Raw genomic sequence first — 25,455 nt, 5'->3', positions numbered from 1 at the left:
GCAATGCAGGTGTAGAAGCACGGTGGCTAAGAAAAACTCCCTAGAAAGGCCAAAACCTAGGAAGAAACCTAGAGAGGAACCAGGTTATGAGGGGTGGCCAGTCCTCTTCTGGCTGTGCCGGGGTGGAGATTATGACAGAACATGGCCAAGATGTTCAAATGTTCATAAATGACCAGCATGGTCAAATAATAATAATCATAGTAGTTGTCGAGGGTGCAACAAGTCAGCAACTCAAGAGTAAGTGTCAGTTGGCTTTTTCATAGCCGATCTTTGAGAGTATCTCTACCGCTCCTGCTGTCTCTAGAGAGTTGAAAACAGCAGGTCTGGGACAGGTAGCACGTCCGGTGAACAGGTCAGGGTTCCAGCAGGTCTGGGACAGCAGGTCTGGGACAGGTAGCACGTCCGGTGAACAGGTCAGGGTTCCATAGCCGCAGGCAGAACAGTTGGACACTGGAGCAGCAGCACGGCCAGGTGGACTGGGGACAGCAAGGAATCATCATTCCAGGTGGTCCTGAGGCATGGTCCTAAGGCTCAGGTCTTCCGAGAGAGAGAAAAAAAAGAGAGAAAGAGAGAATTAGAGAGAGTGTATTTAAATTCACATAGGACACCGGATAAGACAAGAGAAATACTCCAGATGTAACAGACTGACCCTAGCCCCCCGACACATAAACTACTGCAGCATAAATACTGGAGGCTGAGACAGGAGGCGTCAGGAGACACTGTGGCCCCATCCGATGATACCCCCGGACAGGGCCAAACAGGCAGGATATAACCCCACCCACTTTGCCAAAGCACAGCCCCCACACCACTGGAGGGATGACTCCAACCACCAACTTACCATCCTAAGACAAGGCCGAGTATAGCCCACAAAGATCTCCGCCAGCAACGCTGCTGGGTTTTTCATGCTTAACAGTTTCCCGTGTATCTCAAGAATGGTCCACCACCCAAAGGACATCCAGCCCACTTGACACAACTGTGGGAATCATAGGAGTCAACATGGGCCAGCATCTCTGTGGAACGCTTTCTACACCTTGACGAGTCAATGCCTTGACAAGTTGAGGCTGTTTTGAGGGTAAAAAGGGGGGGGGACACTCAATATTAGGAGGGTGTTCTTAATGTTTTGTACACTCAGTGTATGTCTTTTGCTTTGTGTAATGGCATATATTTTAATGCTTTATGTAATGTATGTAATCTATTGATATATAATTTTGATACATTTTGAAATGCAGTTACATGGTGATTCATTTTGTTTTTCAGAATCTCCAAGCAAACTCAGTCTCTCCAGAGATCAGTCTCTCCAGTACCCAGTCATCTGTCCATGAAGAGCGACTTCTCTATGGATCATCCTATACATTTTAGTAGTGGATCACGGACCTTTGACCCCAGGTAAGTTACTGGTCAGAATTGATGATATTTATATTGAAGAGGAGAACCTTCAAGATCTGAAACCTGATGTATTTTGTGTATCTGAGTATATACTGTAAAGCATCTGCTTATAATTTGTTGTTTGTGTCATATATTTTTTATACAGTGAGTGTACAAAACATTATGAACACCTGCTTTTTCCACGACGGAGATTGACAAGGTGAGTCCAGGTGAAAGCAGTGATCCCTTATTGATGCCACTTAAATCCACTTCAATCAGTGTAGATGAAGGGGAGGAGACGGGTTTAATAGGGATGCACCGATATGAGATTTTTGGCCGATACCCACATCCAGTATTTTCCTTGTCAAACAACCCGATATCAATATCCAATATTTTCCTTGCCAAACAACCCGATATCCGATATTTTCCTTGCCAAACCACCGATATCTGATATTTTCCTTGCCAAACATCCCGGTATCCAATATTTTTTTTGCAAAACAACCCGATAGCGATTTCCAGTATTTTCCTTTTCAAACAACCCGTTACCGATATCAGATATTTTCCTTTTCGAACAACCCGAATCCGATATCTGGTATTTTCCTTGCCAAACCACCCGATATCCAATATTTTCCTTGCCAATCAACCCGATACCGATATCCAGTATTTTTCTTGCCAAACAACCCGATATCTGATATTTTCCTTGCCAAACAACCCGATATCTGATATTTTCCTTGCCAAACAACCCGATACCGATATCCAGTATTTTTCTTGCCAAACCACCCGATATCTGATATTTTCCTTGCCAAACAACCCGATATCCAGTATTTTTCTTGCCAAACAACCCAATACCGATATCCAATATTTTCCTTGTCAAATACCGATACCCATATCCGATATTTTCCTTGTTAAACAACCCGATACCGATATCCGATATTTTCCTTGTCAAACAACACGATACCGATATCCGATATTTTCCTTTTCGAACATCCCGATACCGATATCTGGTATTTTCCTTGCCAAACCACCGATATCCGATATTTTTCTTGCCAAACAATTCGGTATCCAATATTTTCCTTGCCAAACAACCCAATACCGATATCCAGTATTTTCCTTGCCAAACAACCCAATGCCGATATTCAGTATATCCCTTGCCAAACAACCCGATACCGATAACCGATATTTACAATTTTAGCTGCCTTCTAAGCATTCTAGTACAGTTAAATAGTTGAAACACACACACACTGAGCAAAAAGTTATTTTGTTGGCATTTACGTATGTCCCCATTACCATTAAAACATAATCAAAACCTATATATTTTACTTACTTGCTGCCGGGCGCACCGATTTGTATCAAGAACTGCAACGCTGCTGGGTTTTTCATGTCAACAGTTTCCTGTGTATCTCAAGAATGGTCCACCACCTAAAGGACATCCAGCCCACTTGACACAACTGTGAGAATCATAGGAGTCAACATGGGCCAGCATCTCTGTGGAACGCTTTCTACACCTTGAAGAGTCAATGCCTTGACAAGTTGAGGCTGTTTTGAGGGTAAAAAGGGGGGGGGGGACACTTAGGAGGGTGTTCTTAATGTTTTGTACACTCAGTGTATGTCTTTTGCTTTGTGTAATGGCATATATTTTAATGCTTTATGTAATGTATGTAATCTATTGATATATCATTTTGATATATTTTGAAATGTAGTTACATGGTGATTCATTATGTTTTTCAGAATCTCCAACCAAACTCAGTCTCTCCAGAGATCAGTTTCTCCTGTACCCAGTCAACTGTCCATGAAGAGCGACTTCTCTATGGATCATCAAATATATTTTAGTAATGGATCAGGGACCTTTGACCCCAGGTAAGTTACTGGTCAGAATTGATGATATTTCTATTGAAGAGGAGAACCTTCAAGATCTGAAACCTGATGTATTTTGTGTATCTGAGTATATACTGTAAAGCATCTGCTTATCATTTGTTGTTTATGTCATATATTTTTTATACAGTGAGTGTACAAAACATTATGAACACCTGCTTTTTCCAGGACATAGACTGACCAGGTGAATCCAGGTGAAAGCAGTGATCCCTTAATGATGTCACTTGTTAAATCCACTTCAGTCAGTGTAGATGAAGGGGACGAGACGGGTTTAATAGGGATGCACCGATATGACATTTTTGGCCGATACCCATATCCAATATTTTCCTTGTCAAACAACCCGATATCAATGTTCAATACTTTCCTTTCCTAACAACACGATACCGATATCAGATATTTTCCTTTTCGAACATCCCGATACCGATATCTGGTATTTTCCTTGCCAAACCACCTGATATCCGATATTTTTCTTGCCAAACTACCCGGTATCCAATATTTTCCTTGCCAATCAACCCGATACCAATATCCAGTATTTTCCTTGCCAAACAACCCGATATCCAGTATTTTCCTAGCCAAACAACCCGATATCCAGTATTTTCCTTGCCAAGCATCCCAATACCGATATCCAGTGTTTTCCTTGCCAAACAACCCGATATCCAGTATATTCCTTGCTAAACAACCCGATACCGATAACCGAAATTTACAATTTTAGCTGCCTTCTAAGCATTCTAGTACAGTTAAATAGTTGAAACACACACACACTGAGCAAAAAGTTATTTTGTTGGCATTTACGTATGTCCCCATTACCATTAAAACATAATCAAAACCTATATATTTTACTTACTTGCTGCCGGGCGCACCGATTTGTATCAAGAACTGCAACGCTGCTGGGTTTTTCATGTCAACAGTTTCCCGTGTATCTCAAGAATGGTCCACCACCTAAAGGACATCCAGCCCACTTGACACAACTGTGAGAATCATAGGAGTCAACATGGGCCAGCATCTCTGTGGAACGCTTTCTACACCTTGAAGAGTCAATGCCTTGACAAGTTGAGGCAAATTTTAGGGCAAAAAGGTGGGGGGGGCACTTAGGAGGGTGTTCTTAATGTTTTGTACACTCAGTGTATGTCTTTTGCTTTATGTAATGGCATATATTTTAATGCTTTATGTAATGTATGTAATCTATTGATATATAATTTTGATACATTTCGAAATGCAGTTACATGGTGATGCATTTTGTTTTTCAGAATCTCCAAGCAAACTCAGTCTCTCCAGAGATCAGTCTCTCCAGTACACAGTCATCTGTCCATGAAGAGCGACTTCTCTATGGATCATCCTATACATTTTAGTAGTGGATCAGGGACCTTTGACCCCAGGTAAGTTACTGGTCAGAATTGATGATATTTCTATTGAAGAGGAGAACCTTCAAGATCTGAAACCAGATGTATTTTGTGTGTCTGAGTATATACTGTAAAGCATCTGCTTATCATTTGTTGTTTATGTCATATATTTTTTATACAGTGAGTGCACAAAACATTATGAATACCTGCTTTTTCCACGACATAATTGACAAGGTGAATCCAGGTGAAAGCAATGATCCCTTAATGATGTCACTTGTTAAATCCACTTCAGTCAGTGTAGATGAAGGGGACGAGACGGGTTTAATAGGGATGCACCGATATGACATTTTTGGCCGATACCCATATCCAATATTTTCCTTGTCAAACAACCCGATATCAATGTTCAATACTTTCCTTTCCTAACAACACGATACCGATATCAGATATTTTCCTTTTCGAACAACCCGAAACCGATATCTGGTATTTTCCTTGCCAAACCACCTGATATCCGATATTTTTCTTGCCAAACTACCCGGTATCCAATATTTTCCTTGCCAATCAACCCGATACCAATATCCAGTATTTTTCTTGCCAAACAACCCGATATCTGATATTTTCCTTGCCAAACAACCCGATTTCCAGTATTTTCCTTGCCAAACAACCCGATATCCAGTATTTTCCTTGCTAAACAACCCGATATCCGAAATTTTCCTTGCCAAACAACCCGATATCCGATATTTTCCTTACCAAACAACCCGATATCCGATATTTTCCTTGCCAAACAACCCGATATCTGATATTTTCCTTGCCAAACAACCCGATATCCGATATCTGATATTTTCCTTGCCAAACAACCCGATATCCGATATTTTCCTTGCCAAACAACCCGATATCTGATATTTTCCTTGCCAAACAACCCGATATCCGATATCTGATATTTTCCTTGCCAAACAACCCGATATCCAGTATTTTCCTTGCCAAACAACCCGATATTCAGTATTTTCCTTGCCAAACAACCCGATATCCAGTATTTTCCGTGCCAAACAACCCGATATCCAGTATTTTCCTTGCCAAACAACCCAATACCGATATCCAGTGTTTTCCTTGCCAAACAACCCAATACCGATATCCAGTGTTTTCCTTGCCAAACAACCCAATACCGAAATCCAGTATATTCCTTGCTAAACAACTCGATACCGATAACCGATATTTACAATTTTAGCTGCCTTCTAAGCATTCTAGTACAGTTAAATAGTTGAAACACACACACACTGAGCAAAAAGTTATTTTGTTGGCATTTACGTATGTCCCCATTACCATTAAAACATAATCAAAACCTATATATTTTACTTACTTGCTGCCGGGCGCACCGATTTGTATCAAGAACTGCAACGCTGCTGGGTTTTTCATGTCAACAGTTACCCGTGTATCTCAAGAATGGTCCACCACCTAAAGGACATCCAGCCCACTTGACACAACTGTGAGAATCATAGGAGTCAACATGGGCCAGCATCTCTGTGGAACGCTTTCTACACCTTGAAGAGTCAATGCCTTGACGAGTTGAGGCAAATTTTAGGGCAAAAAGGTGGGGGGGCACTCAGTATTAGGAGGGTGTTTTTAATGTTTTTTACACTCAGTGTATGTCTTTTGCTTTATGTAATGGCATATATTTTAATGCTTTATGTAATGTATGTAATCTATTGATATATAATTTGGATGCATTTTGAAATGTACTTACATGGTGATTCATTTTGTTTTTCAGAATCTCCAACCAAACTCAGTCTCTCCAGAGATCAGTCTCTCCAGTACACAGTCATCTGTCCATGAAGAGCGACTTCTCTATGGATCATCAAATATATTTTAGTAGTGGATCAGGGACCTTTGACCCCAGGTAAGTTACTGGTCAGAATTGATGATATTTCTATTGAAGAGGAGAAACTTCAAGATCTGAAACCTGATGTGTTTTGTGTATCTGAGTATGTATTGTACAGCAGTGGTCACCAACCTTTTCTAAGTCTAGATCACTTTCACAGTTAAAAAGCAAGCTGAGATTTACAGCAGTAAACAGTTTTTTTTTACATTAACCTCACACAAACAGTTTGTAGGAATGAGGTTTGGGCAGTAGGCCTAATACATTATCCCAGCATTAGGCTATATGATTGGACTGCCAATATTGTTATTAATCAGACCATACTATATTTCAAAACTCTAGCTTTGATAACAAAATAGATCAGTTGGTTTAGCACTTGTGAGGCACTGTGGAGCATGAATTTAAAACATTAGCTTTTTATTCTACTGGACTGATGGTATCTGCATCTGAAGGTCAACGAGGTCAAATCACGAGGTCAGTGAACTTCAGGTCGAAAAGTTGGAGCTCTAGAAATATGCCTGAGTTTCCGACATGGATTTCCGAGTTGGATTCAAAATGATTGTTCCCAACCACCTCTCACTGTCCCTGCTCTCTCCTTCCTTTCCTCCGGTGAGACTGACCAGAGAGGGGGGACACCGTCTTCCACCTGATGGCCAAACTCGAGTCGCACCGCATCTGCCTCATGCACAAATTCATGTTGTTCCTATGACCAGAGAAAGCGAAAAATTCCTAAATATTAAAATCGACACGACGAGCTGCTAATAATAATAAACCGCAGGGAAATCGATACTTGGCTACTCTTTCATTGGCGATGCAGTCCGAGCAGAAGTATGGAGAAGTGCGTTTTGTAAAATAGTTTTATGTAAACACTGACCTTGCTGAAAATAAACTTAAACATGAACTCTCATAAAAACAGCAGCTCTTTGCTGTATTCATTGACAGTCTCTCTGTGGTCATGGTTTTAAAAGATATTAAATCTTACGTAAGCCTATTAAACTTGGCTGTGGCCAGAGTCATGGAAGCTCTGTAGCCACAGTGATTTGAGCTATCTACGCAGTAGGTGCACTCGATTTAGTCACAGATTTGCCAGTCCTCTGGGAAGGCAGAGTTTGTCTCATGGGAACACTTTGCTTACCCGTTGCGCAGGACTTTTGAATTAAGTGCACCTACCGGCAACAACTCAACATGATTTTAAAAAAGGAGCGCAAGCCTTTATAGTTGGTTGGCTTTTCTACAGAAATATTTGGTGATCGACTAGGAATGCCTTGAAGATTGACTGGTTGGAGAACCACTGCTGTAAAGCATCTGCTTATAATTTGTTGTTTATGTCAATTATTTGAAGACACTGAGTGTACAAAACATTATGAATATCTGCTTTTTCCACGACATAATTGACAAGGTGAATCCAGGTGAAAGCAATGATCCCTTATTGATGCCACTTGCTAAATCCACTTCAGTCAGTGTAGATGAAGAGGAGGAGACGGGTTTAATAGGGATGCACCGATGTGACATTTTTGGCCGATACCCATATCCGATATTTTCCTTGTCAAACAACCCGATACCGATATCCAGTATTTTCCTTGCCAAACAACCTGATATCCAGTATTTTCCTTACCAGACAACTCGATACCGATATCCGATATTTTCCTTGCCAACAACCCGATATCCAATATTTTCCTTGCCAAACAAACCGATATCCAGTATTTTCCTTGTCAAACAACCCGAAACCGATATCCAGTATTTTCCGTGCCAAACAACCCAATATCCAGTATTTTCCTTGTCAAACAGCCCGATATCTGATATTTTACTTGCCAATCAACCTGATACCGATATCCAGTATTTTCCTGGCCAAACACCCCGATATCCAATATTTCCCTTGCCAAAGAACCCGATACCGATATCCAGTATTTTGTTGTTTATGTCAATTATTTGAAGACACTGAGTGTACAAAACATTATGAACATCTGCTTTTTCCACGACATAATTGACAAGGTGAATCCAGGTGAAAGCAATGATCCCTTATTGATGTCACTTGTTAAATCCACTTCAGTCAGTGTAGATGAAGGGGACGAGACGGGTTTAATAGGGATGCACCGATATGACATTTTTGGCCGATACCCATATCCAATATTTTCCTTGTCAAACAACCCGATATCAATGTTCAATACTTTCCTTTCCTAACAACACGATACCGATATCAGATATTTTCCTTTTCGAACATCCCGATACCGATATCTGGTATTTTCCTTGCCAAACCACCCGATATCCGATATTTTTCTTGCCAAACTACCCGGTATCCAATATTTTCCTTGCCAATCAACTCGATACCAATATCCACTATTTTCCTTGCCAAACAACCCGATATCCAGTATTTTCCTTGCCAAACATCCCAATACCGATATCCAGTGTTTTCCTTGCCAAACAACCCGATATCCAGTATATTCCTTGCTAAACAACTCGATACCGATAACCGATATTTACAATTTTAGCTGCCTTCTAAGCATTCTAGTACAGTTAAATAGTTGAAACACACACACACTGACCAAAAAGTTATTTTGTTGGCATTTACATATGTCCCCATTACCATTAAAACATAATCAAAACCTATATATTTTACTTACTTGCTGCCGGGCGCACCGATTTGTATCAAGAACTGCAACGCTGCTGGGTTTTTCATGCTTAACAGTTTCCCTTGTATCTCAAGAATGGTCCACCACCTAAAGGACATCCAGCCCACTTGACACAACTGTGAGAATCATAGGAGTCAACATGGGCCAGCATCTCTGTGGAACGCTTTCTACACCTTGAAGAGTCAATGCCTTGACAAGTTGAGGCAAATTTTAGGGCAAAAAGGTGGGGGGGGGGGCACTTAGGAGGGTGTTCTTAATGTTTTGTACACTCAGTGTATGTCTTTTGCTTTATGTAATGGCATATATTTTAATGCTTTATGTAATGTATGTAATCTATTGATATATAATTTGGATGCATTTTGAAATGTACTTACATGGTGATTCATTTTGTTTTTCAGAATCTCCAAGCAAACTCAGTCTCTCCAGAGATCAGTCTCTCCAGTACCCAGTCATCTGTCCATGAAGAGCGACTTCTCTATGGATCATCCTATGCATTTTAGTAGTGGATCAGGGACCTTTGACCCCAGGTAAGTTACTGGTCAGAATTGATGATATTTCTATTGAAGAGGAGAACCTTCAAGATCTGAAACCTGATGTATTTTGTGTATCTGAGTATATACTGTAAAGCATCTGCTTATCATTTGTTGTTCATGTCATATATTTTTTATACAGTGAGTGTACAAAACATTATGAACACCTGCTTTTTCCACGACGTAGATTGACAAGGTGAGTCCAGGTGAAAGCAGTGATCCCTTATTGATGCCACTTAAATCCACTTCAATTAGTGTAGATGAAGGGGAGGAGACGGGTTTAATAGGGATGCACCGATATGACATTTTTGGCCGATACCCACATCCAGTATTTTCCTTTTAAAACAACCCGAATCCGATATCTGGTATTTTCCTTGCCAAACCACCCGATATCCAATATTTTTCTTGCCAATCAACCCGATACCGATATCCAGTATTTTTCTTGCCAAACAACCCGATATCTGATATTTTCCTTGCAAAACAAACCGATATCTGATATTTTCCTTGCCAAACAACCCGATATATGATATTTTCCTTGCCAAACAACCCGATATATGATATTTTCCTTGCCAAATAACCCGATATCCGATATTTTCCTTGTCAAACAACCCAATACCGATATCCGATATTTTCCTTGTCAAACAACACGATACCGATATCCGATATTTTCCTTGCCAAACAACCCAATGCCGATATTCAGTATTTTCCTTGCCAAACAACCCAATACCGATATCCAGTATATTCCTTGCTAAACAACTCGATACCGATAACCGATATTTACAATTTTAGCTGCCTTCTAAGCATTCTAGTACAGTTAAATAGTTGAAACACACACACACTGAGCAAAAAGTTATTTTGTTGGCATTTACGTATGTCCCCATTACCATTAAAACATAATCAAAACCTATATATTTTACTTACTTGCTGCCGGGCGCACCGATTTGTATCAAGAACTGCAACGCTGCTGGGTTTTTCATGTCAACAGTTTCCCGTGTATCTCAAGAATGGTTCACCACCTAAAGGACATCCAGCCCACTTGACACAACTGTGAGAATCATAGGAGTCAACATGGGCCAGCATCTCTGTGGAACGCTTTCTACACCTTGAAGAGTCAATGCCTTGACAAGTTGAGGCAAATTTTAGGGCAAAAAGGTGGGGGGGGCACTTAGGAGGGTGTTCTTAATGTTTTGTACACTCAGTGTATGTCTTTTGCTTTATGTAATGGCATATATTTTAATGCTTTATGTAATGTATGTAATCTATTGATATATAATTTGGATGCATTTTGAAATGTACTTACATGGTGATTCATTTTGTTTTTCAGAATCTCCAAGCAAACTCAGTCTCTCCAGAGATCAGTCTCTCCAGTACCCAGTCATCTGTCTATGAAGAGTGACTTCTCTATGGATCATCCCATTTATTTTAGTGATGGATCAGAGACCGTTGGAAGCAGGTAAGTTACTGGTCAGAATTGATGATATTTCTATTGAAGAGGAGAAACTTCAAGATCTGAAACCAGATGCATTTTGTGTATCTGAGTATGTACTGTACAGCAGTGGTCACCAACCTTTTCTAAGTCTAGATCACTTTCACAGTTAAAAAGCAAGCTGAGATTTACAGCAGTAAACAGTTTTTTTTTACATTAACCTCACACAAACAGTTTGTAGGAATGAGGTTTGGGCAGTAGGCCTAATACATTATCCCAGCATTAGGCTATATGATTGGACTGCCAATATTGTTATTAATCAGACCATACTATATTTCAAAACTCTAGCTTTGATAACAAAATAGATCAGTTGGTTTAGCACTTGTGAGGCACTGTGGAGCAAGAATTGAAATAAATAGCTTTTTATTCTACTGGACTGATGGTGTCTGCATCTGAAGGTCAACGAGGTCAAATCACGAGGTCAGTGAACTTCAGGTCGAAAAGTTGGAGCTCTAGAAATATGCCTGAGTTTCCGACATGGATTTCCGAGTTGGATTCAAAATGATTGTTCCCAACCACCTCTCACTGTCCCTGCTCTCTCCTTCCTTTCCTCCGGTGAGACTGACCAGAGAGGGGGGACACCGTCTTCCACCTGATGGCCAAACTCGAGTCGCACCGCATCTGCCTCATGCACAAATTCATGTTGTTCCTATGACCAGAGAAAGCGAAAAATTCCTAAATATTAAAATCGACACGACGAGCTGCTAATAATAATAAACCGCAGGGAAATCGATACTTGGCTACTCTTTCATTGGCGATGCAGTCCGAGCAGAAGTATGGAGAAGTGCGTTTTGTAAAATAGTTTTATGTAAACACTGACCGTGCTGAAAATAAACTTAAACATGAACTCTCATAAAAACAGCAGCTCTTTGCTGTATTCATTGACAGTCTCTCTGTGGTCATGGTTTTAAAAGATATTAAATCTTACGTAAGCCTATTAAACTTGGCTGTGGCCAGAGTCATGGAAGCTCTGTAGCCACAGTGATTTGAGCTATCTACGCAGTAGGTGCACTCGATTTAGTCACAGATTTGCCAGTCCTCTGGGAAGGCAGAGTTTGTCTCATGGGAACACTTTGCTTACCCGTTGCGCAGGACTTTTGAATTAAGTGCACCTACCGGCAACAACTCAACATGATTTTAAAAAAGGAGCGCAAGCCTTTATAGTTGGTTGGCTTTTCTACAGAAATATTTGGTGATCGACTAGGAATGCCTTGAAGATTGACTGGTTGGAGAACCACTGCTGTAAAGCATCTGCTTATAATTTGTTGTTTATGTCAATTATTTGAAGACACTGAGTGTACAAAACATTATGAATATCTGCTTTTTCCACGACATAATTGACAAGGTGAATCCAGGTGAAAGCAATGATCCCTTATTGATGCCACTTGCTAAATCCACTTCAGTCAGTGTAGATGAAGAGGAGGAGACGGGTTTAATAGGGATGCACCGATGTGACATTTTTGGCCGATACCCATATCCGATATTTTCCTTGTCAAACAACCCGATACCGATATCCAGTATTTTCCTTGCCAAACAACCCGATATCCAGTATTTTCCTTGCCAAACAACCCGATATCCAGTATTTTCCTTGCCAAACAACCCGATATTCAGTATTTTCCTTGCCAAACAACCCGATATCTGATATTTTACTTGCCAATCAACCTGATACCGATATCCAGTATTTTCCTGGCCAAACACCCCGATATCCAATATTTCCCTTGCCAAAGAACCCGATACCGATATCCAGTATTTTCCTTGCCAAACAACCTGATATCCAGTATTTTCCTTACCAGACAACTCGATACCGATATCCGATATTTTCCTTGCCAACAACCCGATATTCAGTATTTTCCTTACCAAACAACCCGATATCCGATATTTTCCTTGCCAAACAACCCGATATCCAGTATTTTCCTTACCAAACAACCCGATATCCAGTATTTTTCTTGTCAAACAACCCGAAACCGATAACCGATATTTATAATTTTAGCAGCCTTCTAAGCGTTCTTGTACAGTTTAATAGTTTAATCACACACACACACACACACACACTGACCAAAAAGTGATTTTGTTGGTATTTACGTATCTCCCCATTACCATTAAAACATAATCAAAACCTATTTATTTTACTTACTTGCTGCCAGGCACACCGATTTGTGTCAAGAACTGCAACGCTGCTGGGTTTTTCATGCTCAACTGTTTCCCGTGTGTATCAAGAATGGTCCACCACCGAAAGGACATGCAGCTAACATGATACAACTGTGGGAATCATAGGAGTCAACATGGGCCAGCATCCCTGTGGGGTTGTGTGTCTTTTTGTCAATAACAGCTGGTGTGCGATATCTAATATTAAAGAAGTCTCGAGGTATTGCTCGCCTGAGGTAGAGTACCTCATGATAAGCTGTAGACCACACTATCTACCAAGAGAGTTCTCATCTGTAGTATTTGTAGCCGTCTATTTACCACCACAAAGCGAAGCTGGCACTAAAACCGCTCTCAAGCAACTCTGTAAGGCCATAAGAAAACAACTAAATGTTCACCCAGAAGCGGCGCTCCTAGTGGCCGGGGACTTTAATGCAGGCAAACTTACATCAGTTTTACCAAATTTTTACCAGCATGTCACATGTGTAACCAGGGGGGAAAAAATCCTAGGCCACCTTTACTCCACAAACAGAGATGCATACAAAGCTCTTCCACGCCCTCCATTTGGCAAATCTGACCATAATTCTATCCTCCTGATTCCTGATTACAAGCAAAAACTAAAGCAGGAAGTACCAGGGACTCGCTCAATATGGAAGTGGTCAGATGACACAGATGCTACACTACATATTTTAAAATGAAGTTTCATGGTGATTTATTATGTTTTCCAGAATCTCCAAGCAAACTCAGTCTCTCCAGAGATCAATCTCTCCAGTACCCAGTCATCTGTCCATGAAGAGTGACTTCTCTATGGATCATCCCATTTATTTTAGTTATGGATCAGGGACCGTTGACCCCAGGTAAGTTACTGGTCAGAATTGATGATATTACTATTGAAGAGGAGAAACTTCAAGATCTGAAACCAGATGTATTTTGTGTGTCTGAGTATTTACTGTAAAGCATCTGCTTATCTTTTGTTGTGTATATCATATATTTTAAGACACTGTAGTGCACAAACCATTATGAACACCTGCTTTTTCCATTACATAGATTGACAAGGTGAATCCAGGTGAAAGCAATGATCCCTTATTTACGTCACTTGTTAAACCCACTTCAATCTGTGTAGATGAAGGGGAGGTTACAGGTTAAATAATTAGCGTCAAGCCTTGAGACAATTGAGACATGGATTGTGTATGTGTGCCATTCAGAGGGTGAATGAGCAAATCAAAATATCTAAGTCCCTTTGAACGGGGCATTGTGGTAGGTCTCAGGCACACTGGTTTGTGAAGAATCAAAAATTCTAGTAATGGCGTTGTGGACATGTTATTCATTCCAGAGGCTACTACCACACTCAGACAGCACAGTGTACTGTTCCCAGCTGTCTGTCTATGAACAGTGACTTCTCCATGGATCGTCCTGTTAATTCCAGTGGTGGAAGATCAATCACCTTTGACCGAAGGTACGTCACCAGATTTTTGTTGTTGTAATTTGAGAATGTTCAAGATGTCATATAGCTATGTTGTTGTAATTTGTTGTAACTGAGTTTATTAGAGTAATTACTGCACCCTCCTATATCTCTAGTGGATGGTCTACTCTGTTAGTGGATCAGTATATCTCTCTCTCTCTCTCTCTCCTTTATCTCTGTATTGGATGGTCTACTCTGTTGGTGGATCAGTATCTCTCTCTCTCCTTTATCTCTGTAGTGGATGGTCTACTCTGTTAGAGGATCAGTATCTCTCTCCTTTATCTCTGTAGTGGATGGTCTATTCTCTTAGAGGATCAGTATCTCTCTCTCCTTTATCTCTGTAGTGGATGGTCTACTCTGTCAGAGGATCAGTATCTCTCTCTCTCTCCTTTATCTCTGTAGTGGATGGTCTACTCTGTTAGAGGATCAGTATCTCTCTCTCCTTTATCTCTGTAGTGGATGGTCTACTCTGTTAGAGGATCAGTATCTCTCTCTCCTTTATCTCTGTAGTGGATGGTCTACTCTGTTAGAGGATCAGTATCTCTCTCTCCTTTATCTCTGTAGTGGATGGTCTACTCTGTTAGAGGATCAGTATCTCTCTCTCCTTTATCTCTGTAGTGGATGGTCTACTCTGTTAGAGGATCAGTATCTCTCTCTCCTTTATCTCTGTAGTGGATGGTCTACTCTGTTAGAGGATCAGTATCTCTCTCTCCTTTATCTCTGTAGTGGATGGTCTACTCTGTTAGAGGATCAGTATCTCTCTCTCCTTTATCTCTGTAGTGGATGGTCTACTCTGTTAGAGGATCAGTATCTCTCTCTCCTTTATCTCTGTAGTGGATGTTCTACTCTGTTAGAGGATCAGTATCTCTCTCTCCTTTATCTCTGTAGTGGATGGTCTACTCTGTTAGAGGATCAGTATCTCTCTCTCCTTTATCTCTGTAGTGGATGGTCTACTCTGTTAGAGGATCAGTATCTCTCTCTCCTTTATCTCTGTAGTGGATGGTCTACTCTGTTAGAGGATCAGTATCTCTCTCTCCTTTATCTCTGTAGTGGATGGTCTATTCTGTTAGAGGATCAGTATCTCTCTCCTTTATCTCTGTAGTGGATGGTCTACTCTGTTAGAGGATCAGTATCTCTCTCTCCTTTATCTCTGTAGTGGATGGTCTACTCTGTTAGAGGATCAGTATCTCTCTCTCTCCTTTATCTCTGTAGTGGATGGTCTACTCTGTTAGAGGATCAGTATCTCTCTCTCCTTTATCTCTGTAGTGGATGGTCTACTCTGTTAGAGGATCATTATCTCTCTCTCCTTTATCTCTGTAGTGGATGGTCTACTCTGTTAGAGGATCAGTATCTCTCTCTCCTTTATCTCTGTAGTGGATGGTCTACTCTGTTAGAGGATCAGTATCTCTCTCTCCTTTATCTCTGTAGTGGATGGTCTACTCTGTTAGAGGATCAGTATCTCTCTCTCCTTTATCTCTGTAGTGGATGGTCTACTCTGTTAGAGGATCGATATCTCTCTCTCCTTTATCTCTGTAGTGGATGGTCTACTCTGTTAGAGGATCAGTATCTCTCTCTCCTTTATCTCTGTAGTGGATGGGCTACTCTGTTAGAGGATCAGTATCTCTCTCTCTCCTTTATCTCTGTAGTGGATGGTCTACTCTGTTAGAGGATCAGTATCTCTCTCCTTTATCTCTGTAGTGGATGGTCTACTCTGTTAGAGGATCAGTATCTCTCTCTCCTTTATCTCTGTAGTGGATGGTCTACTCTGTTAGAGGATCAGTATCTCTCTCTCCTTTATCTCTGTAGTGGATGGTCTACTCTGTTAGAGGATCAGTATCTCTCTATCCTTTATCTCTGTAGTGGATGGTCTACTCTGTTAGAGGATCATTATCTCTCTCTCCTTTATCTCTGTAGTGGATGGTCTACTCTGTTAGAGGATCAGTATCTCTCTCTCCTTTATCTCTGTAGTGGATGGTCTACTCTGTCAGAGGATCAGTATCTCTCTCTCTCTCCTTTATCTCTGTAGTGGATGGTCTACTCTGTTAGAGGATCAGTATCTCTCTCTCCTTTATCTCTGTAGTGGATGGTCTACTCTGTTAGAGGATCAGTATCTCTCTCTCCTTTATCTCTGTAGTGGATGGTCTACTCTGTTAGAGGATCAGTATCTCTCTCTCCTTTATCTCTGTAGTGGATGTTCTACTCTGTTAGAGGATCAGTATCTCTCTCTCCTTTATCTCTGTAGTGGATGGTCTACTCTGTTAGAGGATCAGTATCTCTCTCTCCTTTATCTCTGTAGTGGATGGTCTACTCTGTTAGAGGATCATTATCTCTCTCTCCTTTATCTCTGTAGTGGATGGTCTACTCTGTTAGAGGATCAGTATCTCTCTCTCCTTTATCTCTGTAGTGGATGGTCTACTCTGTTAGAGGATCAGTATCTCTCTCTCCTTTATCTCTGTAGTGGATGGTCTACTCTGTTAGAGGATCAGTATCTCTCTCCTTTATCTCTGTAGTGGATGGTCTACTCTGTTAGAGGATCGATATCTCTCTCTCCTTTATCTCTGTAGTGGATGGTCTACTCTGTTAGAGGATCAGTATCTCTCTCTCCTTTATCTCTGTAGTGGATGGGCTACTCTGTTAGAGGATCAGTATCTCTCTCTCCTTTATCTCTGTAGTGGATGTTCTACTCTGTTAGAGGATCAGTATCTCTCTCTCTCCTTTATCTCTGTAGTGGATGGTCTACTCTGTTAGAGGATCAGTATCTCTCTCTCCTTTATCTCTGTAGTGGATGGTCTACTCTGTTAGAGGATCATTATCTCTCTCTCCTTTATCTCTGTAGTGGATGGTCTACTCTGTTAGAGGATCAGTATCTCTCTCTCCTTTATCTCTGTAGTGGATGGTCTACTCTGTTAGAGGATCAGTATCTCTCTCTCCTTTATCTCTGTAGTGGATGGTCTACTCTGTTAGAGGATCAGTATCTCTCTCTCCTTTATCTCTGTAGTGGATGGTCTACTCTGTTAGAGGATCGATATCTCTCTCTCCTTTATCTCTGTAGTGGATGGTCTACTCTGTTAGAGGATCAGTATCTCTCTCTCCTTTATCTCTGTAGTGGATGGGCTACTCTGTTAGAGGATCAGTATCTCTCTCTCTCCTTTATCTCTGTAGTGGATGGTCTACTCTGTTAGAGGATCAGTATCTCTCTCCTTTATCTCTGTAGTGGATGGTCTACTCTGTTAGAGGATCAGTATCTCTCTCTCCTTTATCTCTGTAGTGGATGGTCTACTCTGTTAGAGGATCAGTATCTCTCTCTCCTTTATCTCTGTAGTGGATGGTCTACTCTGTTAGAGGATCAGTATCTCTCTATCCTTTATCTCTGTAGTGGATGGTCTACTCTGTTAGAGGATCATTATCTCTCTCTCCTTTATCTCTGTAGTGGATGGTCTACTCTGTTAGAGGATCAGTATCTCTCTCTCCTTTATCTCTGTAGTGGATGGTCTACTCTGTCAGAGGATCAGTATCTCTCTCTCTCTCCTTTATCTCTGTAGTGGATGGTCTACTCTGTTAGAGGATCAGTATCTCTCTCTCCTTTATCTCTGTAGTGGATGGTCTACTCTGTTAGAGGATCAGTATCTCTCTCTCCTTTATCTCTGTAGTGGATGGTCTACTCTGTTAGAGGATCAGTATCTCTCTCTCCTTTATCTCTGTAGTGGATGGTCTACTCTGTTAGAGGATCCGTATCTCTCTCTCCTTTATCTCTGTAGTGGATGGTCTACTCTGTTAGAGGATCAGTATCTCTCTCTCCTTTATCTCTGTAGTGGATGGTCTACTCTGTTAGAGGATCAGTATCTCTCTCTCCTTTATCTCTGTAGTGGATGGTCTACTCTGTTAGAGGATCAGTATCTCTCTCTCCTTTATCTCTGTAGTGGATGGTCTACTCTGTTAGAGGATCAGTATCTCTCTCTCCTTTATCTCTGTAGTGGATGGTCTACTCTGTTAGAGGATCAGTATCTCTCTCTCCTTTATCTCTGTAGTGGATGGTCTACTCTGTTAGAGGATCAGTATCTCTCTCTCCCTTTATCTCTGTAGTGGATGGTCTACTCTGTTAGAGGATCAGTATCTCTCTCTCCTTTATCTCTGTAGTGGATGGTCTACTCTGTTAGAGGATCAGTATCTCTCTCTCCTTTATCTCTGTAGTGGATGGTCTACTCTGTTAGAGGATCAGTATCTCTCTCTCCTTTATCTCTGTAGTGGATGGTCTACTCTGTTAGAGGATCAGTATCTCTCTCCTCTTTCTCTCTGTAGTGGATGGTCTACTCTGTTAGAGGATCAGTATCTCTCTCTCCTTTATCTCTGTAGTGGATGGTCTACTCTGTTAGAGGATCAGTATCTCTCTCTCCTTTATCTCTGTAGTGGATGGTCTACTCTGTTAGAGGATCAGTATCTCTCTCTCCTTTATCTCTGTAGTGGATGGTCTACTCTGTTAGAGGATCAGTATCTCTCTCTCCTTTATCTCTGTAGTGGATGGTCTACTCTGTTAGAGGATCATTATCTCTCTCTCCTTTATCTCTGTAGTGGATGGTCTACTCTGTTAGAGGATCAGTATCTCTCTCTCCTTTATCTCTGTAGTGGATGGTCTACTCTGTTAGAGGATCAGTATCTCTCTCTCCTTTATCTCTGTAGTGGATGGTCTACTCTGTTAGAGGATCAGTATCTCTCTCTCCTTTATCTCTGTAGTGGATGGTCTACTCTGTTAGAGGATCGGTATCTCTCTCTCCTTTATCTCTGTAGTGGATGGTCTACTCTGTTAGAGGATCAGTATCTCTCTCTCCTTTATCTCTGTAGTGGATGGTCTACTCTGTTAGAGGATCAGTATCTCTCTCTCCTTTATCTCTGTAGTGGATGGTCTACTCTGTTAGAGGATCAGTATCTCTCACTCCTTTATCTCTGTAGTGGATGGTCTACTCTGTTAGAGGATCAGTATCTCTCTCTCTCCTTTATCTCTGTAGTGGATGGTCTACTCTGTTAGAGGATCAGTATCTCTCTCCTTTATCTCTGTAGTGGATAGTCTACTCTGTTAGAGGATCAGTATCTCTCTCTCCTTTATCTCTGTAGTGGATGGTCTACTCTGTTAGAGGATCAGTATCTCTCTCCTTTATCTCTGTAGTGGATGGTCTACTCTGTTAGAGGATCAGTATCTCTCCTTTATCTCTGTAGTGGATGGTCTACTCTGTTAGAGGATCAGTATCTCTCTCTCCTTTATCTCTGTAGTGGATGGTCTACTCTGTTAGAGGATCAGTATCTCTCTCTCCTTTATCTCTGTAGTGGATGGTCTACTCTGTCAGAGGATCAGTATCTCTCTCTCTCCTTTATCTCTGTAGTGGATGGTCTACTCTGTTAGAGGATCAGTATCTCTCTCCTTTATCTTTGTAGTGGATGGTCTACTCTGTTAGAGGATCAGTATCTCTCTCTCCTTTATCTCTGTAGTGGATGGTCTACTCTGTTAGAGGATCAGTATCTCTCTCTCCTTTATCTCTGTAGTGGATGGTCTACTCTGTTAGAGGATCAGTATCTCTCTCTCCTTTATCTCTGTAGTGGATGGTCTACTCTGTTAGAGGATCAGTATCTCTCTCTCCTTTATCTCTGTAGTGGATGGTCTACTCTGCCAGAGGATCAGTCCAGGTGTGCAGTGTGTCAGCAGGTGCTGAGGGATCCAGTCTCTTTCACCTGTGGACACAGGTTCTGCAGACAGTGCATCACCAGTTACTGGGAGAAACCTGCTCCTTCAGGAGACTATGACTGTCCTCAGTGTAGAAAGAGATCCAGAACACTTCCTGTACTACAGAACCTGAGGGAACCCAATGATGCAAGAGGCTCTGAAAACAGTAAGAGCACTTGCAGACCTGTGCTAAGTCAATACCTCAATACGATTTCAATGTAGTTAACTACAATAATATGAGATAATATAAGTTACTGTAGTTGTGGAAGATCCACTTTTCATCCTGTCAATGAATATGTCTGATACACATCCTTTTATACTTCCCTTGTAGTGGATGACAGCCTGCAGAGAGCCATAGTAAACCATAAAGACAGCCTGCAGAGAGCCATAGTAAACCATAAAGACAGTCTGAAAAGGAGGTATGAATGTGTGATAGAAGGCATGGAAACAGCAGGGAACCAAACTCCCCTCAACAGGATTTACACAGAGCTCTACATCACAGAAGGAGAGAGTGAAGGGGTTAACAATGAACATGAGGTGTGGCAGCTAGAGACAGCATCCAGGACACCAACCTCACATGACACAGCAATCCACTGCAATGACATCTTTAAACCCTTACCTGGCCAAGAGAGAAGCATCAGAACTGTGCTGACGAAGGGCATCGCTGGCATCGGAAAAACAGTCTCTGTGCAGAAGTTCATCCTAGACTGGGCTGAAGGGAAGGCAAACCAAGATGTGGAGATCATATTTGTGCTTCCTTTCCGGGAGCTGAACTTGATCAAAGATCTCCAGTACAGTCTTCTCAGACTTTTAAATGACTTCCACACAGAACTAGACATAGGCAATGCAAAGAAACTCACTGCCTGTAAAGCTATGTTCATCTTTGATGGTTTGGATGAAAGCAGACTTCCATTGGATTTCCAGCACAATGAAAAGGTGTCTGATGTCACCCAGACATCATCTATTGATGTTCTGCTGACAAACCTCATCAAGGGGAATCTGCTTCCCTCTGCTCTCCTATGGATAACCTCCCGACCAGCAGCAACCAATCAGATCCCCCCTGAGTGTGTTAACCAGGTGACAGAGGTTCGAGGGTTCAATGACCCACAGAAGGAGGAGTACTTCAGGAAGAGATTCAGTGATGAGGACCTGGCCAGCAGAATCATCTCACACATAAAGACATCAAGGAGCCTCCACATCATGTGCCACATGCCGGTGTTCTGTTGGATTTCTGCAATAGTCCTTGAACACATGTTGAGTACAGACAAGAGGAGAGAGATGCCCACGACTCTGACTGAGATGTCCATACACTTCCTGCTCATTCAGACCAGCCTGAAGAACCAGAAATATCATGGAAGAGATGAGATGGATCAAGAGGAGCTCATGGAGTCAGATAAGGAAATTCTTCTGAAGCTGGGGAAGCTGGCGTTTGACAATCTGGAGAAGGGTAATCTCATGTTCTATGAAGAAGACCTGAAAGAGGCTGGCCTTGATGTCAAAGAAGCCTCAGTGTACTCAGGAGTGTGCACACAAATCTTTAAAGAAGAGTCTGTGTTATTTCAGAGAGTGGTGTACTGCTTTGTTCATCTGAGCATTCAGGAGTTTCTCTCAGCTGTCTACATGTACCATTGTTACACAACCAGGAACATGGATGCACTGAAGCCCTTCCTCAAGAGAAAGTTTAGAGGTGCGTCTGAAGAGCTAACCTTGCATGAGCTGCTGAAGAGTACCGTGGATAAAGCCTTGGAGAGTAAGAATGGACACCTGGACCTTTTTGTCCGCTTCCTTCATGGCATGTCACTGGAGTCCAATCAGAAACTCCTACGAGGTCTGGTGACACAGACAGAAAGCAGTCCAGAGAGTGTCAAGGAAACAATCCGATCTCTTAATTAAGGTGACAAAGAGGAAGAACATCTCCCCTGAGAGGTGCATCAATCTTTTCCACTGTCTGATAGAGATGAAAGAACATTCAGTACAGGAGGAAATCCAAGAGTACTTGAGGTCAGAGAACAGATCCAAAAACCTCTCACATGCTCAGTGTTCAGCGCTGGCCTACATGCTGCAGATATCAGAGGAGGTTCTGGATGTGTTTAACCCAAAGGAATACAAGACATCAGAGGAGGGTCGTAGGAGACTGCTCCCAGCTGTGAAGCGCTGCAGGAAAGCTCTGTAAGTATTCATGTAAATAACACACACCAAAATAAATTGTAATTATAGCAGTATTTTCATTGGCTGACTGGCTCTAAGTACCCATGTAACTATCCCTCGGAACAAACTTTACTGTATGTAGGAACAACAGTATTTTCATTGGCTGACTAAACTTTCTATCAGCTGAAAACTCTTAAACTATAATACAAACTGATCAGTAAAGTTGTAGCATTGAGCCATGAATGCACAGCGTGTACATTATTCGTGCACCATAACTGTGTAAGCTAGGAAAGCTGAGAATAATTTTTAATACAACCTGTCTGGCATTGTATTTCTTCTGTGTTGGCAGACTAGCTGGCTGTAAACTCACAGACTCATTCTGTGAAGTGTTGGCCTCAGTTCTCAGTTTAAACCCCTCACACCTGAGAGAGCTGGACCTGAGTAACAATGACCTGAAGGATTCAGGAGTGAAGCTGCTCTCTGCTGGACTGGGGAATCCCCACTGTAAACTGAAGACTCTGAGGTCAGTATTCCTGTAGTTGGTCAACAGGTGATAACTGTTCACCAGATCCACATGTGTTTACCAGGCACACATAGTCCACACCATATGTGTTTGGACAGTGAAGCTTACAGTTTTAAATGTGGAGCTATGCTCCAGCATTTTGGATTTGAGATATAATGTTTCATATTAGGTGACAGTACAGAATGTCTCCTTTTATTTGAGGGTATTTTCATACATAGCTGTGTTACTGTTAAGAAAGGAAAGCACTTTATGTATTTAGCTCTCCCATTTGAAAAAGTTGTACATATTTGGACAAATTCACTTATATTGTATTAAAGTAGCCATAAGTTTAGTATTTAGTCCCATGTTCCATGCCTGCAGTGATTACATCAAGCTTGTGATTCTACAAACTTGTTGAATTCATTTGCAGTTTGTCTTGGTTGTGTTTTGGATTATGTTTTTCCTAATAGAAACTGAATGGTGAATAATGTCCTGTCATTTTGGAGTCACTTCACTTGTATTGTCAGTAAGAAGAGAACATGTTTCTGAACACTGGACGGTTCTGACTTAGAATATGTGGACAACTACAAATACCTAGGTGTCTGGTTAGACTGTAAACTCTCCTTCCAGACTCACTATAAGCATCTCCAATCCAAAGTTAAATCTAGAATTGGCTTCCTATTTCGCAACATAGCATCCTTCACTCATGCTGCCAAACATACCCTTATAAAACTGACCATCCTACCGATCCTCGACTTCGGCGATGTCATTTACAAAATAGCCTCCAACACTCTACTCAATAAATTGGATGCAGTCTATCACAGTGCCATCCGTTTTGTCACCAAAGCCCCATATACTACCCACCACTGTGACCTGTACTCTCTCGTTGGCTGGCCCTCGCTTCATACTCGTCGCCAAACCCACTGGAAGAAGCACATTAAGGTCCTGGAGTGGCCTAGCCAGTCTCCAGACCTTAATCCCATAGAAAATCTGTGGAGGGAGATGAAGGTTCAAGTTGCCAAACGTCAGCCTCGAAACCTTAATGACTTGGAGAAGATCTGCAAAGAGGAGTGGGACAAAATCCCTCCTGAGATGTGTGCAAACCTGGTGGCCAACTACAAGAAACGTCTGACCTCTGTGATTGCCAACAAGGGTTTTGCCACCAAGTACTAAGTCATGTTTTGCAGAGGGGTCAAATACTTATTTCCCTCATTAAAATGCAAATAATTGTATAACATTTTTCACATGCGTTTTTTCTGGATTTTTTTGCTGTTATTCTGTCTCTCACTGTTCAAATAAACCTACCATTAAAATTATAGATTGATCATTTCTTTGTAAGTGGGCAAACGTACAAAATCAGCAGGGGATCAAATACTTTTTCCCCCCACTGTACTACCCACCACTGCGACCTGTACGCTCTCGTTGTCTGGCCCTCGCTTCATACTCGTCGCTAAACCCACTGGCTCCAGGTCATCTACAAGACCCTGCTAGGTAAAGTCCCCCCTTATCTCCGCTCGCTGGTCACCATAGCAGCACCCACCTGTAGCACGCGCTCCAGCAGGTATATCTCCCTGGTCACCCCCAAAGCCAACTCCTCCTTCGGCCGTCTCTTCTTCCAGTTCTCTGCTGCCAATGACTGGAACGAACTACAAAAATCTCTAAAACCGGAAACACCTATCTCCCTCACTAGCTTTAAGCACCAGCTGTCAGAGCAGCTCACAGATTACTGCACCTGTACATAGCCCATCTATAATTTAGCCCAACTACTTCTTCCCCTACTGTATTTATTTATTTAGCTCCTTTGCACCCCATTATTTCTACTTTGCACTTTCTTCCACTGCATATCTGCCATTCCAGTGTTTTACTTGCTATATTGTATTTACTTTGCCACCATGGCCTTTGTTTGCCTTTACCTCCCTTATTTCACTTCATTTGCTCACATTGTATATATACTTATTTATTTAATGTATAAGTGAATAGTTTGTTTTACTTTGAAGTTGAAGTTTTGACCAATAAGGTCGCTTGTTAAGTTGTGGCCAATGGGAGTTGACCTGGTTAACGGGAGGGAAAAAGACGTTGGTGAAAGGATGGTCGTTTTACCTCAGGACGGTTGGTGAAGAAAAATTATAAAACAAGACGACAGAACTACAACAAACCCATAGCTACTAAGACATGAAGGGAAATACATGTTTTAGTTAATAAAAGAGTTGTTATAATTTAGTTAAAACTTAGTAAAGACTGAAGCTACCGTCTCGTCGTGGAGGTATTAGCCAGCCTAGAGGTTAGCCTAGCATCGTGTGACACCGGGAGATAATTGCTTGGGAAGCTTAACGAGTTCGTGTTGCTATGGGGATATCGGTTACTAAGGAGGACTGTCTGCATGGGGAGCTGTGTT

At 41.5% G+C, this 25,455-nt stretch overlaps 2 protein-coding genes across 2 annotated transcripts in view; one reads left to right on the top strand and one right to left on the bottom strand.

Annotated features, from left to right (window-relative positions):
• The window catches only part of LOC115186636 (zinc finger protein 271-like), a gene marked incomplete at both ends in the record, with an annotated part of 131,931 nt that overhangs the window by 68,147 nt on the left and 38,329 nt on the right, over nucleotides 1–25,455 (bottom strand). The gene's annotated exons all lie outside the window — the stretch shown is intronic.
• The window catches only part of LOC115186634 (uncharacterized), a 40,323-nt gene that overhangs the window by 10,252 nt on the left and 4,616 nt on the right, over nucleotides 1–25,455 (top strand). The window contains 13 exon segments of the mRNA XM_029746202.1: nucleotides 1,258–1,386; nucleotides 1,532–1,585; nucleotides 3,094–3,222; nucleotides 4,485–4,613; nucleotides 6,340–6,468; nucleotides 9,476–9,604; nucleotides 10,932–11,060; nucleotides 13,964–14,092; nucleotides 14,569–14,691; nucleotides 20,341–20,576; nucleotides 20,742–22,299; nucleotides 22,301–22,579; nucleotides 22,908–23,081. Coding sequence (XP_029602062.1) covers nucleotides 1,258–1,386; nucleotides 1,532–1,585; nucleotides 3,094–3,222; nucleotides 4,485–4,613; nucleotides 6,340–6,468; nucleotides 9,476–9,604; nucleotides 10,932–11,060; nucleotides 13,964–14,092; nucleotides 14,569–14,691; nucleotides 20,341–20,576; nucleotides 20,742–22,299; nucleotides 22,301–22,579; nucleotides 22,908–23,081 — 3,327 coding nt within the window.

Source organism: Salmo trutta, unplaced genomic scaffold, assembly GCF_901001165.1.
Source record: "Salmo trutta unplaced genomic scaffold, fSalTru1.1, whole genome shotgun sequence".
Taxonomy (NCBI): domain Eukaryota; kingdom Metazoa; phylum Chordata; class Actinopteri; order Salmoniformes; family Salmonidae; genus Salmo; species Salmo trutta.
The sequence above is the reverse complement of the archived record's forward strand: the minus strand, read 5'-3'. Positions and strand labels throughout refer to the sequence as shown.